The 18,476-nt window shown below is 46.1% G+C and overlaps 1 protein-coding gene across 1 annotated transcript in view; it reads left to right on the forward strand.

Moving 5' to 3' along the window:
* LOC119433495 (uncharacterized) overlaps nucleotides 1-18,476 on the forward strand; it is a 69,488-nt gene that overhangs the window by 13,219 nt on the left and 37,793 nt on the right. The window contains exons 2-4 of the mRNA XM_049659436.1: nucleotides 4,825-4,925; nucleotides 8,826-9,096; nucleotides 10,452-10,727. Coding sequence (XP_049515393.1) covers nucleotides 4,825-4,925; nucleotides 8,826-9,096; nucleotides 10,452-10,727 — 648 coding nt within the window. The remainder of the gene's footprint in view (nucleotides 1-4,824; nucleotides 4,926-8,825; nucleotides 9,097-10,451; nucleotides 10,728-18,476) is intronic.

The raw sequence follows: 18,476 nt of genomic DNA on the forward strand, positions 1-18,476 counted from the left end.
AACGTTACTTTTTGATGAAGTGAAGTAATTAGTGCGAAGCTTATATTGCACAGTTTCGGATGAATTAAGCTTACTGCTTCGATGCCTTTCGCTATTTACCACAAACATTGAAAACAACTGGCTATGGCGTCGGTGAATTTTTTTACAAAGAAGCGACATTCCTCCTTGCAATCAATCCCTTTGCAAAGGAGATGGAGGTACCATGGTCGAGTCATGTCATTCACACACACACACACACACACACACACACACACACACACACACACACACACACACACACACACACACACACACACACACACACACACACACACACACACACACACACACACACACACATGCTTTACGCAACACTGGTCGCGTCAACGCAGCACCAGCAATGTTAAACGCTGTCGTGTGACGCTTTGTTGAAACGCAACGCGTCAATTTTTTTTTCGCTGTTCCGTCACTGTTCTCGTAGAAAGAAAAAAAATCTATAAATCCAATATGCGATGAACGTTGCTGGCCAACACCTTTGCACCAGCAGATGGTTAAACATGGTCGAAACTATAGTTGTGTAGTCTAGTTGACCTAAGCGTCACAAGATGGCGGCACCAGATTGGCGTGCAGGAGTGTTTCTTCGTAACAGTAATTGGTTGTTTATTTAAGAAAGACAAATACCAAATAACTAAATACAAAGGAAGGGAAGGAAATTAACCGAGTGTTTGGGTATTCAGTGAAAGGGGATACGTTTGCAAACAGGCTGAACTAATTATTACCAGCAGAATTCTTCTAAGCGCTGACAGTGAAAAGGATCACGCTTTTTTCCCTTTTTTTTTTCTTTGTTCACGGATGCTGAGTTCACAAGCACGGAATATCACAGTGGAACGTGAGTTCCCGGAAACGAGAAGAAAGCCTGCAGGACCGTCTGTACGTCTTCGCGGAGTTAACAATGAGAGATTGTCAAAAACAAATCAACGTCGCATAGCCAGTGTGGCAACAGGTGACAACAGAAAGTGTTGCCTCGCCTCCTAACCCAGCCTGGCGTACCTCGGTTACCTTGAACCAGAAACAAGGGTGCCTCTCCAAAACGAGGAATTCTTTCATCTCCTCTCTATCTAAGCGATTGCACGGAAACGTGATTTACATGTTAAAAAACACTTAGAAAAAAACAAAAGAATAACAAAAGGAATAGACAGAGAGGAAGACTGACATGCAGCAGCAGACAACATTGCCTGGCCAGCAGCGCAGTTAATACTGTGTGCAAAAGTACGACGGACTATCTGGTCGTCCCATCGGCCGTTAGTTGACCCTGAGTTGAATGATCGTGTCGGCGGGAAACATTCTGCTTTCCATGACAATTGCCGGCGGCAGCGAAAGAACGTGCGCAGTCGAGTGGGATTGAAGGGGCCGTGCAGGGGGAGGCGTGGAGCGGCTTTCAACCTGTCGTCGGCGCAAAATAGCGCTCTGGGAGGCATGGGGAAAGTGTGTGGCGAAATGGCCAGCTGGCCAGGAAAGTAAATAAATTACGAAAACAATCACCGTGTCGCGACAAAAACATCCTCCTCCTTTAGCAGAATGGCACGTTAGGCTAGTTGATTCGTGCTTGAAATGTGGTTCTGGCGCAGCAAAACGAAGTGGAAAGAAGGGACAGAACGAGCGCCAACTTGCAACTGAATTTATTACGTAAAAACAGCCATATTTTATATGAACAGGACTGACATGCGCACAACCACCAAGTGGGTACTTGATGGTTGCGAGTACCAATTTTTAGATTCACTATGGTGAATTGTATTTTTTGGTCTTGATGGCATGTCTGGTTGGTTTGCACGGAGATAACACTGATTTATTTATTTATTTATTTATTTATTTATTTATTTATTTATTTATTTATTTATTTATTTATTTATTTATTTATTTATTTAGTCACACGTGTAGTGCACTTGATGGTCGTGCGCATGTCAACCCTGATTGTATTGACCCTTTTCGCGGGGCAGTTTGCTCTAGAGGAACGAGATGGCGCATTCGGCGGCGCGCCATACGTTGCCTCAGCGAATGCGCACGAATACGAAACCATTAGTGCGTCTGCCCTCCTACTGTGCGATAAGCTGTCGAAAATGCAACTGGTTGTGCGCTAATGTACTGTGCCCAATTCATACTGCAAAATGTGTAACGATAAAGGGAAGACGTGTGCGCGCTAGTTCGCTGCAAAAATAGTGATTCACATATTATTAATGAATGGAATCAACCTGTGTCGCTGCTGCTACTTAAGGACTGCCCGTGTTGCCGCCCTTCGCGATGCACGGCTTTCTTCAAGGATAAAAAAAATATAATTAATTCACCTGCGCTGTATAGCTACCCTCCAAAGAATAGACTTCAACTCCGGAATGTCGGCACTTGGGAGTGAGTACCGCGCGTTACAAAATAAAGTAGTGTCACTTACTGGTATAGTAAGTTTCCCGTACGTTATCTACACACATCCGCACTTACCCGCACGAAAACTTACGCTCACCCTATCGCCAACGTGTGAGTGAATAGGCGCACACTTGAATCAATGTGCCGAAGCATGAGTGACGGCGACTACACCGACAAGACACGAATATGTTGGAAGCTGAATGTTTCGTGACAGTCCGCAGAGTAAGCGAGGGACTAGCGATAATACGTCTTTGCTACGAGCTACCACAAAGCACAGAACATTTACATTCCAAGCTTTGTGCGCAGCAAGAGCAGATTTATCGCAGCAGAGCATACCCGCGAGTGATTACGCTGAAAATAAGCAATCAGATAGTGGCCGCACCGAGGAAGTTTACTGAGTCAGAAATATGACAAGCCGCTGTTTAAAAATGTTTGCCAAATAAATAACGAATAGCACACTGGTCCCGATTTAATTCATAAGCGGAAAGTTTGGACAGCTTGGAATACATTTCTAGCCCTGCTTGTAGTACAAGTACCGTATGTATACACTGCTCGCGCTGTTTGGGCAAGGCGTAATGAGCTTTGAAAGCACTTACATGTTCTCTAAAGCTGTGGCCAAAGCTTCGTGTCGTGCACGCAGTCACCGTCTACGATACGCGTCGAAACAGAGGTTTGCTGCGCCGCGCCGGCGTCACGCGCTTGCATTGTAAACGCGGAGGCAACGGAGGCGGCAGAGGCAAGCAATGGACGCGTCACCACGTGATCAAACATGGCAGCGCCCACGGGAGCGCCGCGAAAAGGGTCAATAAAATATGGGTGTTTCTATGTCATAAATTCAGTTGCAAGTTGGCGCTCTTTCTCTCCCTTCTTCTTTCCATTTAATTTTGCTGCGCCAGAACCACATTTCAATCGTCGTTCTTCCTGCCTTCTTTACGTAATGTGACGAAACAAACGAACGAAAGAAAGAAAGAGAGAAAGAAAGAATAACACCATGAACGAGATGGATGCCAAGAACACGACATGTATATGAGGCGCGCCGTAGTGGGGACTCCTGATTATTTTGACACCGTGGCATGTCTCGATCAGCCCTACTTATGACTGGACCCTATCGCTTGGAGTTCATCTAAACAAAGCTACAGCGGCTATGACACGTCGCAGTCGGGGGCTCCCTGGAATACTATTGATCACGTGGAGTCATTTGGAGTCCACACACAAAGCTCCTTTAGAGTGTTCTTTTGCATCCAGCTTCCACTGGAATGCGGTGGCCGCGGCCGGGAATGCAACGCTCGATCTCTTCCTCAGCAGCCAAACCTGCGTAGCCTATTAACTACGTTGGCGGAGGATATGATATAAGGGGAAATGAAAGACAACAGGAGTACAGAACGCTAAACGAGAAATAACAGCGCTTTGCAGGGCAGCGCAGCCAGGACTTTGAGAGATTTTGCAACAACATTCTTAATTTTGCTTGCTCCCAACCTGCACCTATTTCTCATAAGATGATGTCATCGAAATTTAAAAAAAATTTTTTCCGGCGTCCTAACACCTAAGCCTCCTCCTCCCCCCTCCCCCCTTTTTGTAATGTCACCTTCACCTTCTTAGTTACACACTTTCTTTTATTTATTCTATGTCCGTGTTATGGGTGTGTTTTTTGTGCGTCATTATTTTCTGTCTTTCTGTTCCTGCGCACATGTTCGGTTCCTACTTGCTCACTCTGTGCCTTGCTTAACTTTCGTCTTTGTGAGCTGCCATCTTACTGTTTCTTTCTTTTTTACTTCCCGTCTTCTTATCTTGAACTTCCTTTTCTATATCCTCCTTCCTAAAGAGTAGGCAGGCTTTGTGCCCCTCTCGGTTGAAGTTGCTAGCCTGCTCCTTCTCTATTTCCTTCTCTCTGTGTGTATGTGTGTTTTTCATATAAAAAATATTTTTTTTCTTTCCTATAGTCATACTTGCTCTTAATGAGTGATTTTTGCTCAGTAGGAAAGTATTATGTTGTACAGAGAGAGAAAGAGAGGAGAGGAAGGGAGGTTAACCGGACGCACGTCCGGTTTGCTACCCTGCACTAGGGGAAATGTACAACATTTCATTTTCTTTAAAAGCCCTAGTAGGGCGGACAGTATGAAATAATTAACTAAACTTCATTAACGCAGCAATCGGGGATTGCTGGTAATACATTACGAGCAGTAGAAGTAACGCGTTGTGGACAACAATACACGGACAAAAAAAGTAACAGGACACACACGGCGCTGTCCTGTCACTTCTATTGTCCTCATGGATCCCCAACGCTGTACATAATATTTTGCTGAGTAAGTAAACAACGAATGAATTAATGACGCTCAATTTGGTTATGCTTACTGTTTTATTATGGTCACAGCACGTAGTTAAGTGCCCAACACTCGCCTGTATTTTTTGTTTTTTTGTTTCCACGCCTAGCTCAAAGTTGCAACAATGGGGTCGGGAAGCTAGTCTACGAAAAAATCTCCGACTACAAGCTCAGCGCCGGCTTCGGCGGCGGACGGCAACGCGTCGAACTGGTGAGTACTAACCCTCGAACACAGCGCTGCTGGAAGGCGTGAACAATATTAGAGAGTTTTAGGTTAGGGGACGCAAGCCGCAGCCAAGTGTTGGGGGCCACAAACTCCACTGTGGGCCATTTGTGGCTCTTTTGTGTTCGGTCTTGGTTCTTTTGTATACGCCCGGCGATTTGCGTCCCCCCAACGCTTGCGTCCCCTAACCTAAAGCTCTCAATTGCGTTGAAGATATTACAGCGTCACATTTCCCCCAGTGAAACTTTCTGCACGCACTCCAACAACGCGATATGGTCTCCGTACCACACTCATGGGGGATTCATGAATCTCGCCCCGTATTCACAAGAAGCTTTAACGCTTAGAGGTGCTCGTCAGAGAAAATTTCAACCAATCCTGACGCTGGACGTAACTATAGCGAAGGCGACCGCGGGCAATGGCAAAGAACAAGCACGAAAGAGAAGCCTTGGGAATTCGGTCTCTTGTGCGCATGTGGGAAATACTGGAAGTAGGCTTTTCCACACTGTCCGGTTGCCTTACAAAAAGATGGCCAACTTCCTCCTGCTCGCGGTCCTGTTGAGCCGAGTGTAGGCTTGGCAATAGCGAGGATGCCGCAAGGAAGGGATGATGGCAAGGATGGTGGTACCGGCTCGTACTATCCTGCTTCATTTCCGCTTCTATAGGGCGACTTCCGCCATCTTCTGTTGGTCAAACGAGACGTGTGGAGAAGCGCACTTGCAGAATTTTGCACATCTCCCTATTCCGTATAATCTGCACGGAACGCACTCAGACATAAAAAAAAAGTGAAACTTTTGCACTGCGGTTTCAGTGGTGTATATATCATTGCGTTTAAACGTATTCAAGATGCTATATAAACAAAACGAACTGGGAAATACAATAATTAGCGGAATCTAAACATGCTGCCTATTTCATTTATTTTTTCGTCTTTTGTTATTTTTTTCGCTTGCAAACAGAGTGGTCATATTGCAAGCTCATAAACTATTTTGCATGGATCAAGCACGAAATATGTTCTTGTAAGCAACCAAAGAATCTTACAGTGTTCAGTTATTTGGAGAGGAAGAGAAAAATTATGGTCAGCTAGGTGAATTATTGCTGTCCATTGCCGTATTCATTTAAAAGTTGCTCCCCCACGCCGTCACTCGACAGTCAATCAACACTTCTCCACGCAGTATACGTAATATATTGCTTTTCCGTTTGATGATGTCTGTTTGTGATGCAATGCTTAAAGAGAAAGGGCTTTTCCTGCCCTTCTGTTGTTAGCAGGGCAGGAAAAGCCCTTGGCTTTCTACAACGACACCTTAAACATGTGACTAAAGAAGTTAAACAGACCGCATACCATGCCTATGTGAGACCTATACTGGAATATGCCTGTCCTGTGTGGGACCCGTTTCACAAGGTACATATTGGTGCACTTGAACGTATTCAGTCTACTGCAGCCAGATTTGTTCTGGGGAAGTGTGATCGGTACGAAAGTTCTAGAGACATGAAAAGAGACCTTAAGTGGCAATCTTTAAAAGAGCGAAGACGTAATCTTAGACTTAAGTTTTTTTATTCAATTTATAACAAGCAAACGGGAATCAATGCTTCAGATTATCTACGACCGGCGCATTATCAGTCCTCCCGTTTGGATCACAAATTTGAAGTTCGGCCATACACCCCCAGGACCGATCTGTTCAAAAATTCATTTTTCCCCAAAACGATTTCCGCATGGAATTTGTTGCCACCAGATTTGGTTGGCCGCAAGACTGCGGATTTATTTTATGAATGTTTGTGCCCCCCGCAATAATGCCAACAAAGGAGCTGCGGGTAATGTCTGAAATAAAAAAAAATAATAAAAGGAGGAAAGAAAGAAGGAAAGAAAGGAATAATTTCACCCTGACGTTGGTTTTACGTTGACAGTTCACGCTCAAGGAAAAAGAAAGAATGAAAAAGAGTGCGCTTAATTACGTTGGCACGAAATTGCTTGCGCCAGAAATGTAGCCTTTCACGTTCTAGAGTCCTGAATCTGACAGTTTGTCAAAAAACATGATTAGCCCAGATTACCACTCTGATTGCACGAACACCCGAAGTTGGCCGTACAAGGCACAGGGGCAGCAGCCTTGGTCCCGTGTCGACGTTCTGAACAGAAGTAATTGCTTCCATCGATCCAACTGCTGCGGTCATTCTCGGCGGTGTTTTCACATAGCAAGATGAATGTTTAGAGGAAACGAGTAATGGCCAATTCGCATTGGCGGCTGCGGTGGCGAATGCGTAGCGTTCGAGAGCGTTGCCTTTCTGATATTTCATAATGAAAGTAACTGTCATTTTCTTGAGACGTAAGGGTGGGAAGCTGAAAGAGCTAGCGTTACCTTTCTCCGTGCAACTATAGGTCAGGTCGACCGCGTCTTGTATATAGCGACTACTCACACGCACGCGGAAACGTTTAGGATATATTCATGATCAGTGTGATCAAGAAACCTCCCGAAACGTCTCTGTGTTTTAACGGGACAGCGTTAAGGGCCCCGTGTCGCAGAAAATCCAGCGTCGGCGTAAGCGCTGGCGTCGTTGGCGGAAATAATCATGCCGAACTACATCATCCCGAACCACCCCGACCGGGCAGGCCCTTCGCGTGGCGCATGGCGTTGGTGTACAAAAATTGAATTTCTCGAAGTAAAATCCGCCAGAAAAATCGTAAAGTGCGGCTTACAGACGTGACAGCGTCGGTCTGTAATTTTAGTAGACGATAAAAAAAAAAAAGCCTGATGAGCAGCCAGGGATCTTTGAATGCTATCGCGTTCCACTCTTAAAGGCGAAGCTTAAGCGTCCTCCAGATTTTTCGGGTTTAATTTCAATCACGAAAGGGATTTTTTCGGATGCTACGTTTAGTGTGCCAAGTTAATAACCACTTTCTGAACGGGGAGAACTTTAGTCCATGCTTATTTATGTGCTCCGGCGGTTGTGTACTTATGTGACTGAAATATGCGTTTCAGTGTTTTTTGTGTGACACTTCTTGCGAGCTGTCTGAAGTGTAATTTCGTTACTTGACTTTAAGACGGAGCGCGCTTCACTTATTTATGTACCTTGACTTTAAGTGTGTTTTCCGTATTTCTATGAGTTGACTTTGATTTGAGCGTGTTTTTCATGCGAGTTTTTAATTCCTGTGGCCTTCAGTAGATCTATTTCTAAGTAAAAAGGAGTACCCGACTCCAATCAAAGACGTCAACATCTCGTAAACATCATATAATGTATATTAAAAAAAAAAACTATATGACAAGACTCTTTTTATAGTCATCATTGTGAGTACCATATATACAGAGCGTTTTTTTAAATTGCACCAAATTAAAAAATATCGCCTGTGCCCGATAGCACAGTTCTAATGCTCGATCTAAATTACTCGATGAGGCGGCCATTACTTATACGAGAAATCAAAATACCTAATAAATAACCAACGTAAATACTCTAACATTTTATTTAATTATTTTACAGCACACATTTAAATCTACAAATTATAGCCGGTGAGTAGGAAAATAGCGTTGCATGTAGGCTCCCTGACATGGAATGAATTATCTGGACTGCACCAGTCTCGAGATATTAATGTTTCAACGTGTCCGACGAAATGCATTGGTGTTCCAGTTACTTTTGTGATTCAATGCATAAAACAGCGTTTTCGTAAACGAAGTAACTGGAACGCCACTGAATTTCGCCGGACACATTGAAAATTAATATCTCGAAACTGGTGCAGTATACATATATATTAAAGCCCTTGTCTCGTAGTCACGAGGTTAATGTTCGATCCCAAATATCGAGAATATTTTCAATTTTTATCTTACGATTTTACCGAATTCCAAGCTCACTAACTGCTTGTACCGAGTGAACCGGACGACCTCGGCCATCGGTCCTTTCGCGCAGATCACCCGCGCCGAGCAGCCAATCAAGGTGTTGGAGGAGTGCGTCCGTCGCTGCCAAGAAGACCGGACGACGGCCGTGGCTCAGTGCCTGTCGTTCGACTTCATGCCCGGACGCCGGAGACCACCGACTCCGGCGCAGTCCGCCGGCTCGGCTCCCGTGGAGTTCGAGGAGTCCGTGTGCTACCTCTACTACGACAGGGCGTCGCCCGACGGAGGAGAGACGCTCGTGCGCCAGAACAACGCCTGGCACTTCAACGAAGTCTGCCTCTCCTGTGAGCGCCATCACAACTGCTTTCGTTATCGGATTGAATGCACTGTATTAACATGAGTGGGCGTAACACTCGCATGCTAATTATTTTAATACGCATCTATTTTACGCAATTTACGGCGATTGATTTTTAGACCCCTTTACAGCCAAGTAACGTCTACCTAATTGCAATTCATCTATCCGTCTCGTTCAAAAGTCATTGAAACCGCATGACCACTTGGATGGCACTCTTTGGCCATACCTGGCCTTTGCGCCACTAAATACCACAAATCAATCAATCAATCAATCAATCAATCAATCAATCAATGTATTGCTGTCTGGGTATACCCAATTTAAATACAAAAAGAAAAGAAAAAAGCAGCATCCTTAGCTAAAGGCTAGATATGAATCCAACGTAAAACGTCAAATTAGAAAACAAGAGCTCAGGACAGCGCAGTCAGCCTTTTTGAAGAAAGCATGCAAAGAAAAAAAGAAAGAAAAACACGAAGAAAGTTCAAGTAATGTAACATAAACATAAGACACCTTACAAGAGTTTTTGAACAGTACGTAACATATAAAACGATTCCTATTGACACATGTAAATCGCGCTTACAGAACGTACACAGCGTATCTTCACGATATATATACATACAGGGTGTCCCAGCTAAAACTAACCGATGTCTTAAAAACGACGGAGTGTGCTAGGAGGCACAAACCAAATCAGCTGTGTTGAGAATCGCGTGGCCTATATAGTCTGTGGTATTTCTTTCGTTTTGCGAAGTCAATTAATTAGTAACTTAGTAAAGTAGTCAATTAATTAGCATGTAACTAATATTTACCGGTATTGCCGATAGTTCTTCAATATTTTAATTGTCCCTCGGCGTGTTCCACTATTTTGCTAATTCTAGTGGGTTTCCAGCTCGCGGTCCACTGTATTTCTCGGCCGCGAACAACCACTTTCGTGAAATTTTCATTTTAGGAATAGGTGTTGTGATACAATTAGGTGTTGGAGAGGATTAGGTGTTGCGATAAAATTAGGAAATTTGTAGGCGTAAGAATGGGGTCAGCTGGCGCAAGACAGGGGTGATTAGAGATCGCTGGGAGAGAGAGAGAGAGAGATACAGAAAGGCAAAGGAAAAATAGCGAGGTAAACCAGAGATTATCGCCAGTTGGCATCCCTGTACCAGGGGAGGGCGAAATGGATGCGATAGATGAGAGAAATAGACAGGCCTCCGTACTGCAGTGGACATAAAGATGCTGCTGCTTCTGATGATAATGAATGAAAGACTCAATGATTGAAGGGGTGAATGGTGTAGTATTTGTCCCGGATACGCCATTGTTCTTTCAAAAGAAACCCTGGTTCGAATGCGCTTCCCGCAGCCAGCAAAGTGATCACCGAGTGCTCTAGCCGGCTGTACGTGTTCGACCGGAGCCCCGGCTACCGGATGGATGGCGTCGGCGACAAGGAGGTGTATGCGACGAACCGCACCGAATGCGAGGACAAGTGCCTCTCCGAAGCGAGCCTGGTGTGCCGGTCGGCCACCTACGACCGCGCGGGGCAGCAGTGCCGGCTTAGCCCGGAGACCCGGTACATGAACCCCAAGGGCTTCAAGCCGGACTCCAATGCCGAGTACATGGAAAACCTCTGCTTGCCGAGTGAGTGCGCGCTTTCCTGCTCGTTGTGTACGCTTTCAGGTGACGTTGGAGCGACGACAAAAGTAAAATTTAAAAAAAATTCTGGGGTCCTAAGTGCCAAAACCACGATCTGATTGTGGATCGCGCTGTACTGGACTCAAGCTGAAACAATGTCGCAGTGCAAGTTGTTCGGCTAAGAACACAACCTTGCTCGAAGCCCATATTCACAGAGGAACATTTCAAGAAATCTATACTTATATCTTCGCGCAAAACAAGATTAACACGGAACCTTTCTTTTTTGGAATTGCCCGGAGGATGGGCGCCCGACCTTTATTCAATAATGTAATAGCGTCAAAGCCGTGCGCCACTTGACGACACCAATGTAAAAGGTAAGGAATACTTTTTTCTTGTACTTGCGTATAGTACCACCACGCTTACGCGTAATTTGCAGTAAAGCGCGCAGATAGCGACCATATTTTCTTTCTTCGATGCAAAAAAGTCGCAAGTTCTCCCGAAAGGCTAAGCATCGATTGCGACAGCAAATTAGTGGACAGCTATACGAAGTAAGGTTAGTAGATTTATCGGCCGTATAAACTTGTAAACATAGGCATAATAACTAAATTAACAAGCATGGTGTCATGCGCGCGCAAGCAAACATGAGCACACTCACTTGGTGACCGCGGAAACTCGCTGTCAAAACGCTGGAGTGAGGAAGCGCGGCAGGCAGCAGGACCGAGCGAATTGACCTTCGTGCTGCGTTTCGCACCAACGCGAACTAAGCCGCGAAAACACAGCACACGGCGGACTGGGTCCCCGTCACAGATGACTTTCAATATACAGCGGTCCGGGCCGCTCGGAGTAGAACGCCCCCCTCCCTCCCCTCCTCCCAGAGCGTTGCGCGCGACGGAAGACGGTGCGCTTCCTTCCCGCTTTCCTCCCTTGCGTGCGCGAGGTTGAGCCGCAATCACCTGCTCACCCTGGCACGCTTTCACTCGCACATACAGCATAAGGCGTGCAGGGACAATTTTATCGCCCTTGGACTTTATATGGCACCTCACGGTGACGACAAAGGCGAGGACAGAAATGCGCCTGAAGTCTCTATATAATTGCTATCGCAATAGAACTCGCCAAAACACGTAACCACTGAGACTCTGTCATGGTTTATCTGTCTATGGGCCGTCCCCGGTAAATTTTAGCATACACGCGCACAGTAAGCTGCTCAGCGCCAAGACCGCCTTCTCGTGCTTGGCTGTAGGTGTGTATCTGTCCGCTTCTGCCCGAGATCTGCATTACCACTTAGTTCGGAGTTGCAGCGTACGTTTGTTTCACCGATTGCAGATCAAACTTTTCTTCAAAGTACATAGAAATCCAACGCAGTTTTAATTACAGCACAGTGTTAATAGTGGTTCCATATCAGTGGTTCGTTAACCAGCCGAGGTCATCCACAGCCTGTAGTTTGCTTGGCGCGATGCGTTCACTGCGCTGCAGTACGGTCGTAAGTCATACTTCGCATAGCCATGCGATAATAATTTGCGGTTACTGAAATCAAAACGCCTTCACGGTAGCAGTTCCACGTATATATTGTTGTGGTGTCGCAGCAGCACTTTCTTAGTGCATTTTTTCTTAGACTTGGATAAAATTACCTATTTCCTCACCGTAGTTTTTCCGGCGTTGGAAGAACTGATTATAAAGCACATGTGCTGCCCTCGAGAGGCCCTGCCGTAAGCTAATTCCGGGTTGGCTGGCGGCACGGCGTCCGAGATCACGCGCGCAGATTTTATTATCAAAAGCTCCGCGCGGAATCTCGAAGGCCACGTTGGCGCCATGGAGTTTTCAACTAAAGTTACTAGAGGGAACTCTAGTACTGGTTTCTACGGCAGCTGTAAGTATACGGCGGTTCAACCAGCATGAAAATGATGGGCATAGTACACAGATTTGCCTACGCTTCGTCCTTCTCACTTCAAACTACTTTGCCACCTTGCAAAATAAATCATTTTCTACATATTATTGCGTTATAATTGCAACGGTCATAATTGCATCAGGCGTGTGCGCAGAAACTTCAGTGGCTTCATGCATTTAGACAAATGCGATGGACGTCTAGAAATATAACGCGTGCTAACTAGTGCCATAAGAACGTCTGAAGCCATAAGCACGAGCATCAGAAAAAATCCGCGTAACAACTCGTCGTTCCCTTGGAAGTCAAACGATCGCAGCCCCGGAGTTCTCTGTACCCTGCACTGTATAGATAGCAGGGACTCTAGCACCGAAATGATCACATTCGGCACGCACGCGCGCACAGACTTGTACACGCACGTACAGAGGGGTCCGCTGAAAGAGGGAACACTGGAGTGCAAGAACATGTCAGAATTTTCCTCTCTCGCAAGGGTACAATCGCGTATATTTGCATCAGGTCGCTTGTGGTTGGTAGCCTCTGACTGGCCTTCCTGAGGAGCCGATCAACTAGCTCCCCACTCTAACGAATAAAGTATTTCTCTCTCTCTCTCTCTGACTCATTTCGACCCACCTGCGCCTACTGACATTGCTTCCGCAGCCACTTGCACTCTAAATATTTAATATATATTGACGGAATCATTGGCAAAACATTTCGGTGAGCCAGCAGTTTACTATATCCTCAGGGCCAAAAGACATTTGAGAGGGGAGGTGTTAGAGTTTGTGCAAAAATAACCAAAAATAGGCAGTACCAGGCAGAATACAGCTAAATGGCTTCAGCATATAGCCACCTTATAATATATATATATATATATATATATATATATATATATATATTTAAATGTGCATATTACAAATGTTAGTAGTACGCACAGCAAGGTGATTCCACTCATCGGATGTTTGCGTAGGAACATCACTAGAGTGGCGAATTGGAAGAGCATTTCAGGTTGCAGACTGACTGAAGTTGCATGATAGACCTTTGTCGAGTATAATCTAGACTAGAAATTCAATAACGAATGAACGTTCATTTCATCTAAAGTTCTACAGCGTTGAAAAAGGGGGACGGTGGAAAAGCTGCAGTTAGACGTGGTCTAAAGGTGATTGCCATTTAGGGGAATAACTATGTACATCAAACGTTTGCGGAAAGGAAGAAAATGGAAAGGAGTAAAAAGAGGAAACGTATTGCTAGAACGGTTGAAGTTTGCTACAAACGCCGTCGAACGCAAGCCGATACATCTGTTTCTGTAGATAAACAACCATCGGTCAGGACGCCACGAATTGTTTTCATTTCTAACTTATCTCTCCGGCTGTTCCTCCGTGCAAAAGGCGCAATATCCACGAGAAGTGCTTTAAATGACACCGCCTTTCACAGGAGTAATAGGGGGGGGGGGGGGGATTAAAGAAAGATAAAACTAAAGTCAGAAGCAGACTAGTCCTCAAATACAAACACTGCCATCGCTTAGAGGACGTCATTCTCCGCGGCGAAATAACAAGGCAAAATGGCAGATGGCGTGAAAGGTTGCGCATCGGGCTGTGTGCTTTGTCCGCTGCAAGGCTGCGTGTGAAGGCGCCGGTTATACTATATCATACTATATCATATGGCACATTAAGAGAAATACACCCAAAGCATGCCATGACGACGCGGTATGAGCGCCGATGGCTCGGACAAATAAGCTTTTATAAATAAAAGAATGAATCAGTTTTAATTAACATCAATCAACAATTATCTATCTATCTATCTATCTATCTATCTATCTATCTATCTATCTATCTATCTATCTATCTATCTATCTATCTATCTATCTATCTATCTATCTATCTATCTCACTGGCTATCAAATCAGCACATCGCTTCCATTTCTAGACCACTGGGAGAAGCATGATTGACGTTGCACGCCCTTGATATCAAAAAAGGTCTTCGATGATGCATATCGCGGTTGAGCTCTAAAATGTCAGTGAAGGGCGCTTCTGAATCATTGTGTCGGGTGCCAAGTCCGCAAAATGTGCACAGGCGCCTGCGATTTCCGGAGCATTATTATTTGTACCGCCTTACAAGCGACTCGCATACAGGTGTCTTCCAGCCATCGCGTCGACCGGGAACAAACGATAGTTTCCGCATGCTATATGGAGCAGCGTGGGGATACCGTGCACGCTCTTTTCCTCACCAACGTAAATGTCGACCGGAGCAGTGCAGCAGCTGCCATTTCAGCACGCTGTTCTGCGCCGTCTGGATCAACAACTGCAGCGATGACATGTGTGCGCCGTCTGTCACCTTCGAATTGGGAGAAGCTGCTGGATTTTTTCTTGACGTACGTGGAGTTTTCAGACGAACCGAAATGAGCGCATTCCAGGGGGAAAAAAACAGTCGCAGTTTCGCCCGAAAGGCGAAGCTTCGATTGCGATAGAAAACTAGTGGACATCTATACCAAGTTAGGATAGTAGTTTTATCAGCCGTATAAGCTTGTAAACATAGGCACACTAACTGAATTAACAAGCATGGTGTCACGCGCGCACAAGCAAACATTAACGTGTCTCACTCGATGGCCGCGGAAACGAGCTGTCAAAACGCTGTAGTGGAGTAACCCCCCCCCCCCCCTCCCGCGCCGAGTAACCCCCCTCCCCCCCCACCTGCCTACCCTCCTTCTGGAGCGTTGTGCGCTACTGCAAGACGGCGCGCTTCCTTCCCGTTTCTCGCTCTTGCGTGCGCGGTGAGCCGCGATCGCCGGCTCACCCTCGCACGCATTCACTCGCACATATAGCATGCGGCGCGCGGCGACGATGTTATCGCCCGTGGACTTTATACGGAACCTCACGGCGACGGCAGAAATGCGCCTGGAGTGACCATATAATTGCTATCGCAATAAAAATGAGGACGCTTAAGCTTCGCCTATAAAACTGAAACGCGATAGCATTCCCGTTCGCATCGCATTTTTCTTTATGAGTAGGCTTCACTACAACAACACATTTAGGAAAGCCAGCTTACAAAGACCAAGCTTACACCGATCCCCTTGAAGTCGGCTTCACTTTTAAACACAAATTCATTGCTGGGAAGACATTTTTCCAGGGGCAATATAAGCTGTCTTATATCAAAATATGAAGGCCCATAGGACCTATTTTCATTATTTTATTAAATGTTTGCTGTTGCCCCGAGGCGTGCGCGTGTCCAAAACGCATTAGGCAGGCTAAGTCCAACTCTGACCTTGGCTGAGTTGGAAGGTCAGATTTACGGAACCAGGCGTTTTCTGGATTTGTACCTGGAGTAGTAGAGCTATCGCTCTAAACAAGAAAACGAATAAAACAATGAGGGTGTTGCTTTGTCCGGAGTAGCTGATTGAAGCTACAGTCGCTCACTGAGGTCTGTCGACTTCGGGAACTGCAGCACGTATCGCTTGATGGGCTTGTGAGGCATGTGGCCATGGTACAAGTACTTCTGTCACCGTCAATGATGCTGAACACAGTTGAGGAGAGTAGTAAACATCTCTGCATCTGGCCTCCGCTATGACGACTAGCGGCTTCTACTCCGCAACTCTAAAGAGTGAGACGTCCTTGAATGGGTGATGTTTGCCTGTCCATGGGCACCATTCACTGTTCAGATGGCGCTACGACATTTCATGTTTCGCCCCAGTATTGCCAACGCCGGCCGCTAGAGAGGCGAATGAAAATAATACGCCATTCCGAACGACAACGGCTTCCTTATCGTCGCTCATTTGAGAGGTATGCCCTGTGCTTGACGATATCAAGCTCACAATTGTTCCCGCTGCTCATATCGATTGCGAACGCGTGCTATCATATGCAGAGCATGCACACTTTGATATTTTCACAACTCGGACAGTCTTCTTTCGTGATAAGCGATCGAAAGTATCACGGCGAATGTATATAGCGTCTCTCCAGTTTTGCTGCTTTTGACACTGGCCGTCCCAAAGCTTCACTTGTAGTGGCGCATAGATCGCGCTCAAACTGCAATGCACGGTGCCTATAAGGGTCACGTATAAAATGACACGCATTATTACATCGTACACACACACAAACGGTGCGCGCAAGGTAACAGGCAATTAAACGACGTGGTTCAGCCCAGTGTCCCATAGGGAGACTAACAGTGATTTTGTTGCACTCAAAGCAGTAGCAGCGTTGCTTCGAAGTCCAAGAATGAGGTGCAGTTCGAAGGATCTGCCGCGTAAACTTGTAGCAAGTTTGAGGACGGCTCTAGTCGGTGAACTGAATGTTTAAACGAGCCTAATTGTCTTCGATAACAACGTACGGCAGAATTTGCACAAGGTGAGAAGGTAGTCTATACGTACAGTGCCGTCCACTGCTGTGTAGTGCGGGCGAACGGCCGTCTTTCCTCCGCGGGCGGCACCTGGCGGCGATTGCTGGGTCCGAAATAGCGTGCCCTGGAGCATGCGCGGCCGAATAAACATGCAAACTTGCGCGTGTTGCATTTAACCAGAAGTGATGTTCGTGAGCGCCTTTGTTATCTCGAACAGTGCGCGAACGCGCTTCATTTATTGCTGAAGGCCGGCGCGTGTTATCAGCCCATACGCTTCATTGTAGGGCAGTTTCCGTGCCGCAAGTGCCCTCAGACTGAGTGCAGATTTGGGTAAACAAAGGCGCTTTTCAACGTCGGCACTCGTCAGAAGCAGTTATACATGTCTATTAGGCCGCGCATGCTCCTGGGCACACTATGCTCGGACCCAGCAACTGCGCCAAGGTGTCGCCCTGCAGAGCAAAGCCGGCCGCTCGGCGCGCTCTACACAGCAGTAGACGGCACTGTACTCACATCACGAGTTACACAATAAAATGAGAACTCCGAGAGAAATTCCGCCCGTCCGCGTGGGCTCAAGCACTGAACCCTCGCCTTTCCGGTACGGCGCAGGTTGACCAAGATATTAGCCGTTGATGGAGCGTGAGACAATGCAACATTTTGCAGAGCTCTTTGTGCTACGTTCAGGTGGACACTGAACTTTCCTGTCTTGAAATTAGCTCCGGCTTGCGGATTTTCTTTCTTTCTTCGTTTTTTTTTCCGCTGATTCTACTCATTTGCACACGTAACGTTAGTCATACCGCATGTTCACAGCAATTTCACTTTACATTGTGACAATTTCGTTTAAGACGAGGAAAATCGTATTTTCCGGATGACATGAAAGAAATGTCAATGGATGATTATTAGTCGTTCCTGTTCAAACAAATTTTAAAAGAACTAAAAATGTTCTGCTTTTTCTGTGGTTTTACAACGAAGCTGTCTATAGCTAGGATCTGGAAAAAAAAATGTGTCCGAGATGTTGACAAAAACAAATCATCATGTGGGCCGATCCTGGTGATTGTGCAGAAAGGGTCCAAGCTCAATGGCACATACCCCTGTGGGGTCGGGGACCTGTAACGCGCCCTTTAACTACCTTGTCTGTGAATGGACACACGAGATTGACACGCAACAAGAGCGTCGAGTCCCGGGCGGGTGGAGTCGCCATCTGTGCAAAGACGAAGTGGATGAGTGCCACTCCGTACGATGTGCCAGTCGTAAATGATGCCACCGTCTCGGATTGTGCGCACGTTTGTGCCGCTAGGCTAGAAGATGGCGCAGCAGTAGTTGCTGCGGTATACATCCCTCCCGCAACTTCAAAGAGAGAGATCAAAGTCTTTCTCACTGACGCATTCAGTTGGGTGTCTCTCTACAACACATCCATCGTCGTCGTGGGGGACTTTAACGTTGACATCAGCAGACCCGACGGAAGGTGGAACTCGTCGTTCATGTTGGAACGTTTAGGCTTAAAGTATTGCAATGAATTGGATGTGCCAAAAACAGCACGCAACAGATGGTGCACTG

Source organism: Dermacentor silvarum, chromosome 11, assembly GCF_013339745.2.
Source record: "Dermacentor silvarum isolate Dsil-2018 chromosome 11, BIME_Dsil_1.4, whole genome shotgun sequence".
In the NCBI taxonomy this organism is placed as follows: Eukaryota; Metazoa; Arthropoda; class Arachnida; order Ixodida; family Ixodidae; genus Dermacentor; species Dermacentor silvarum.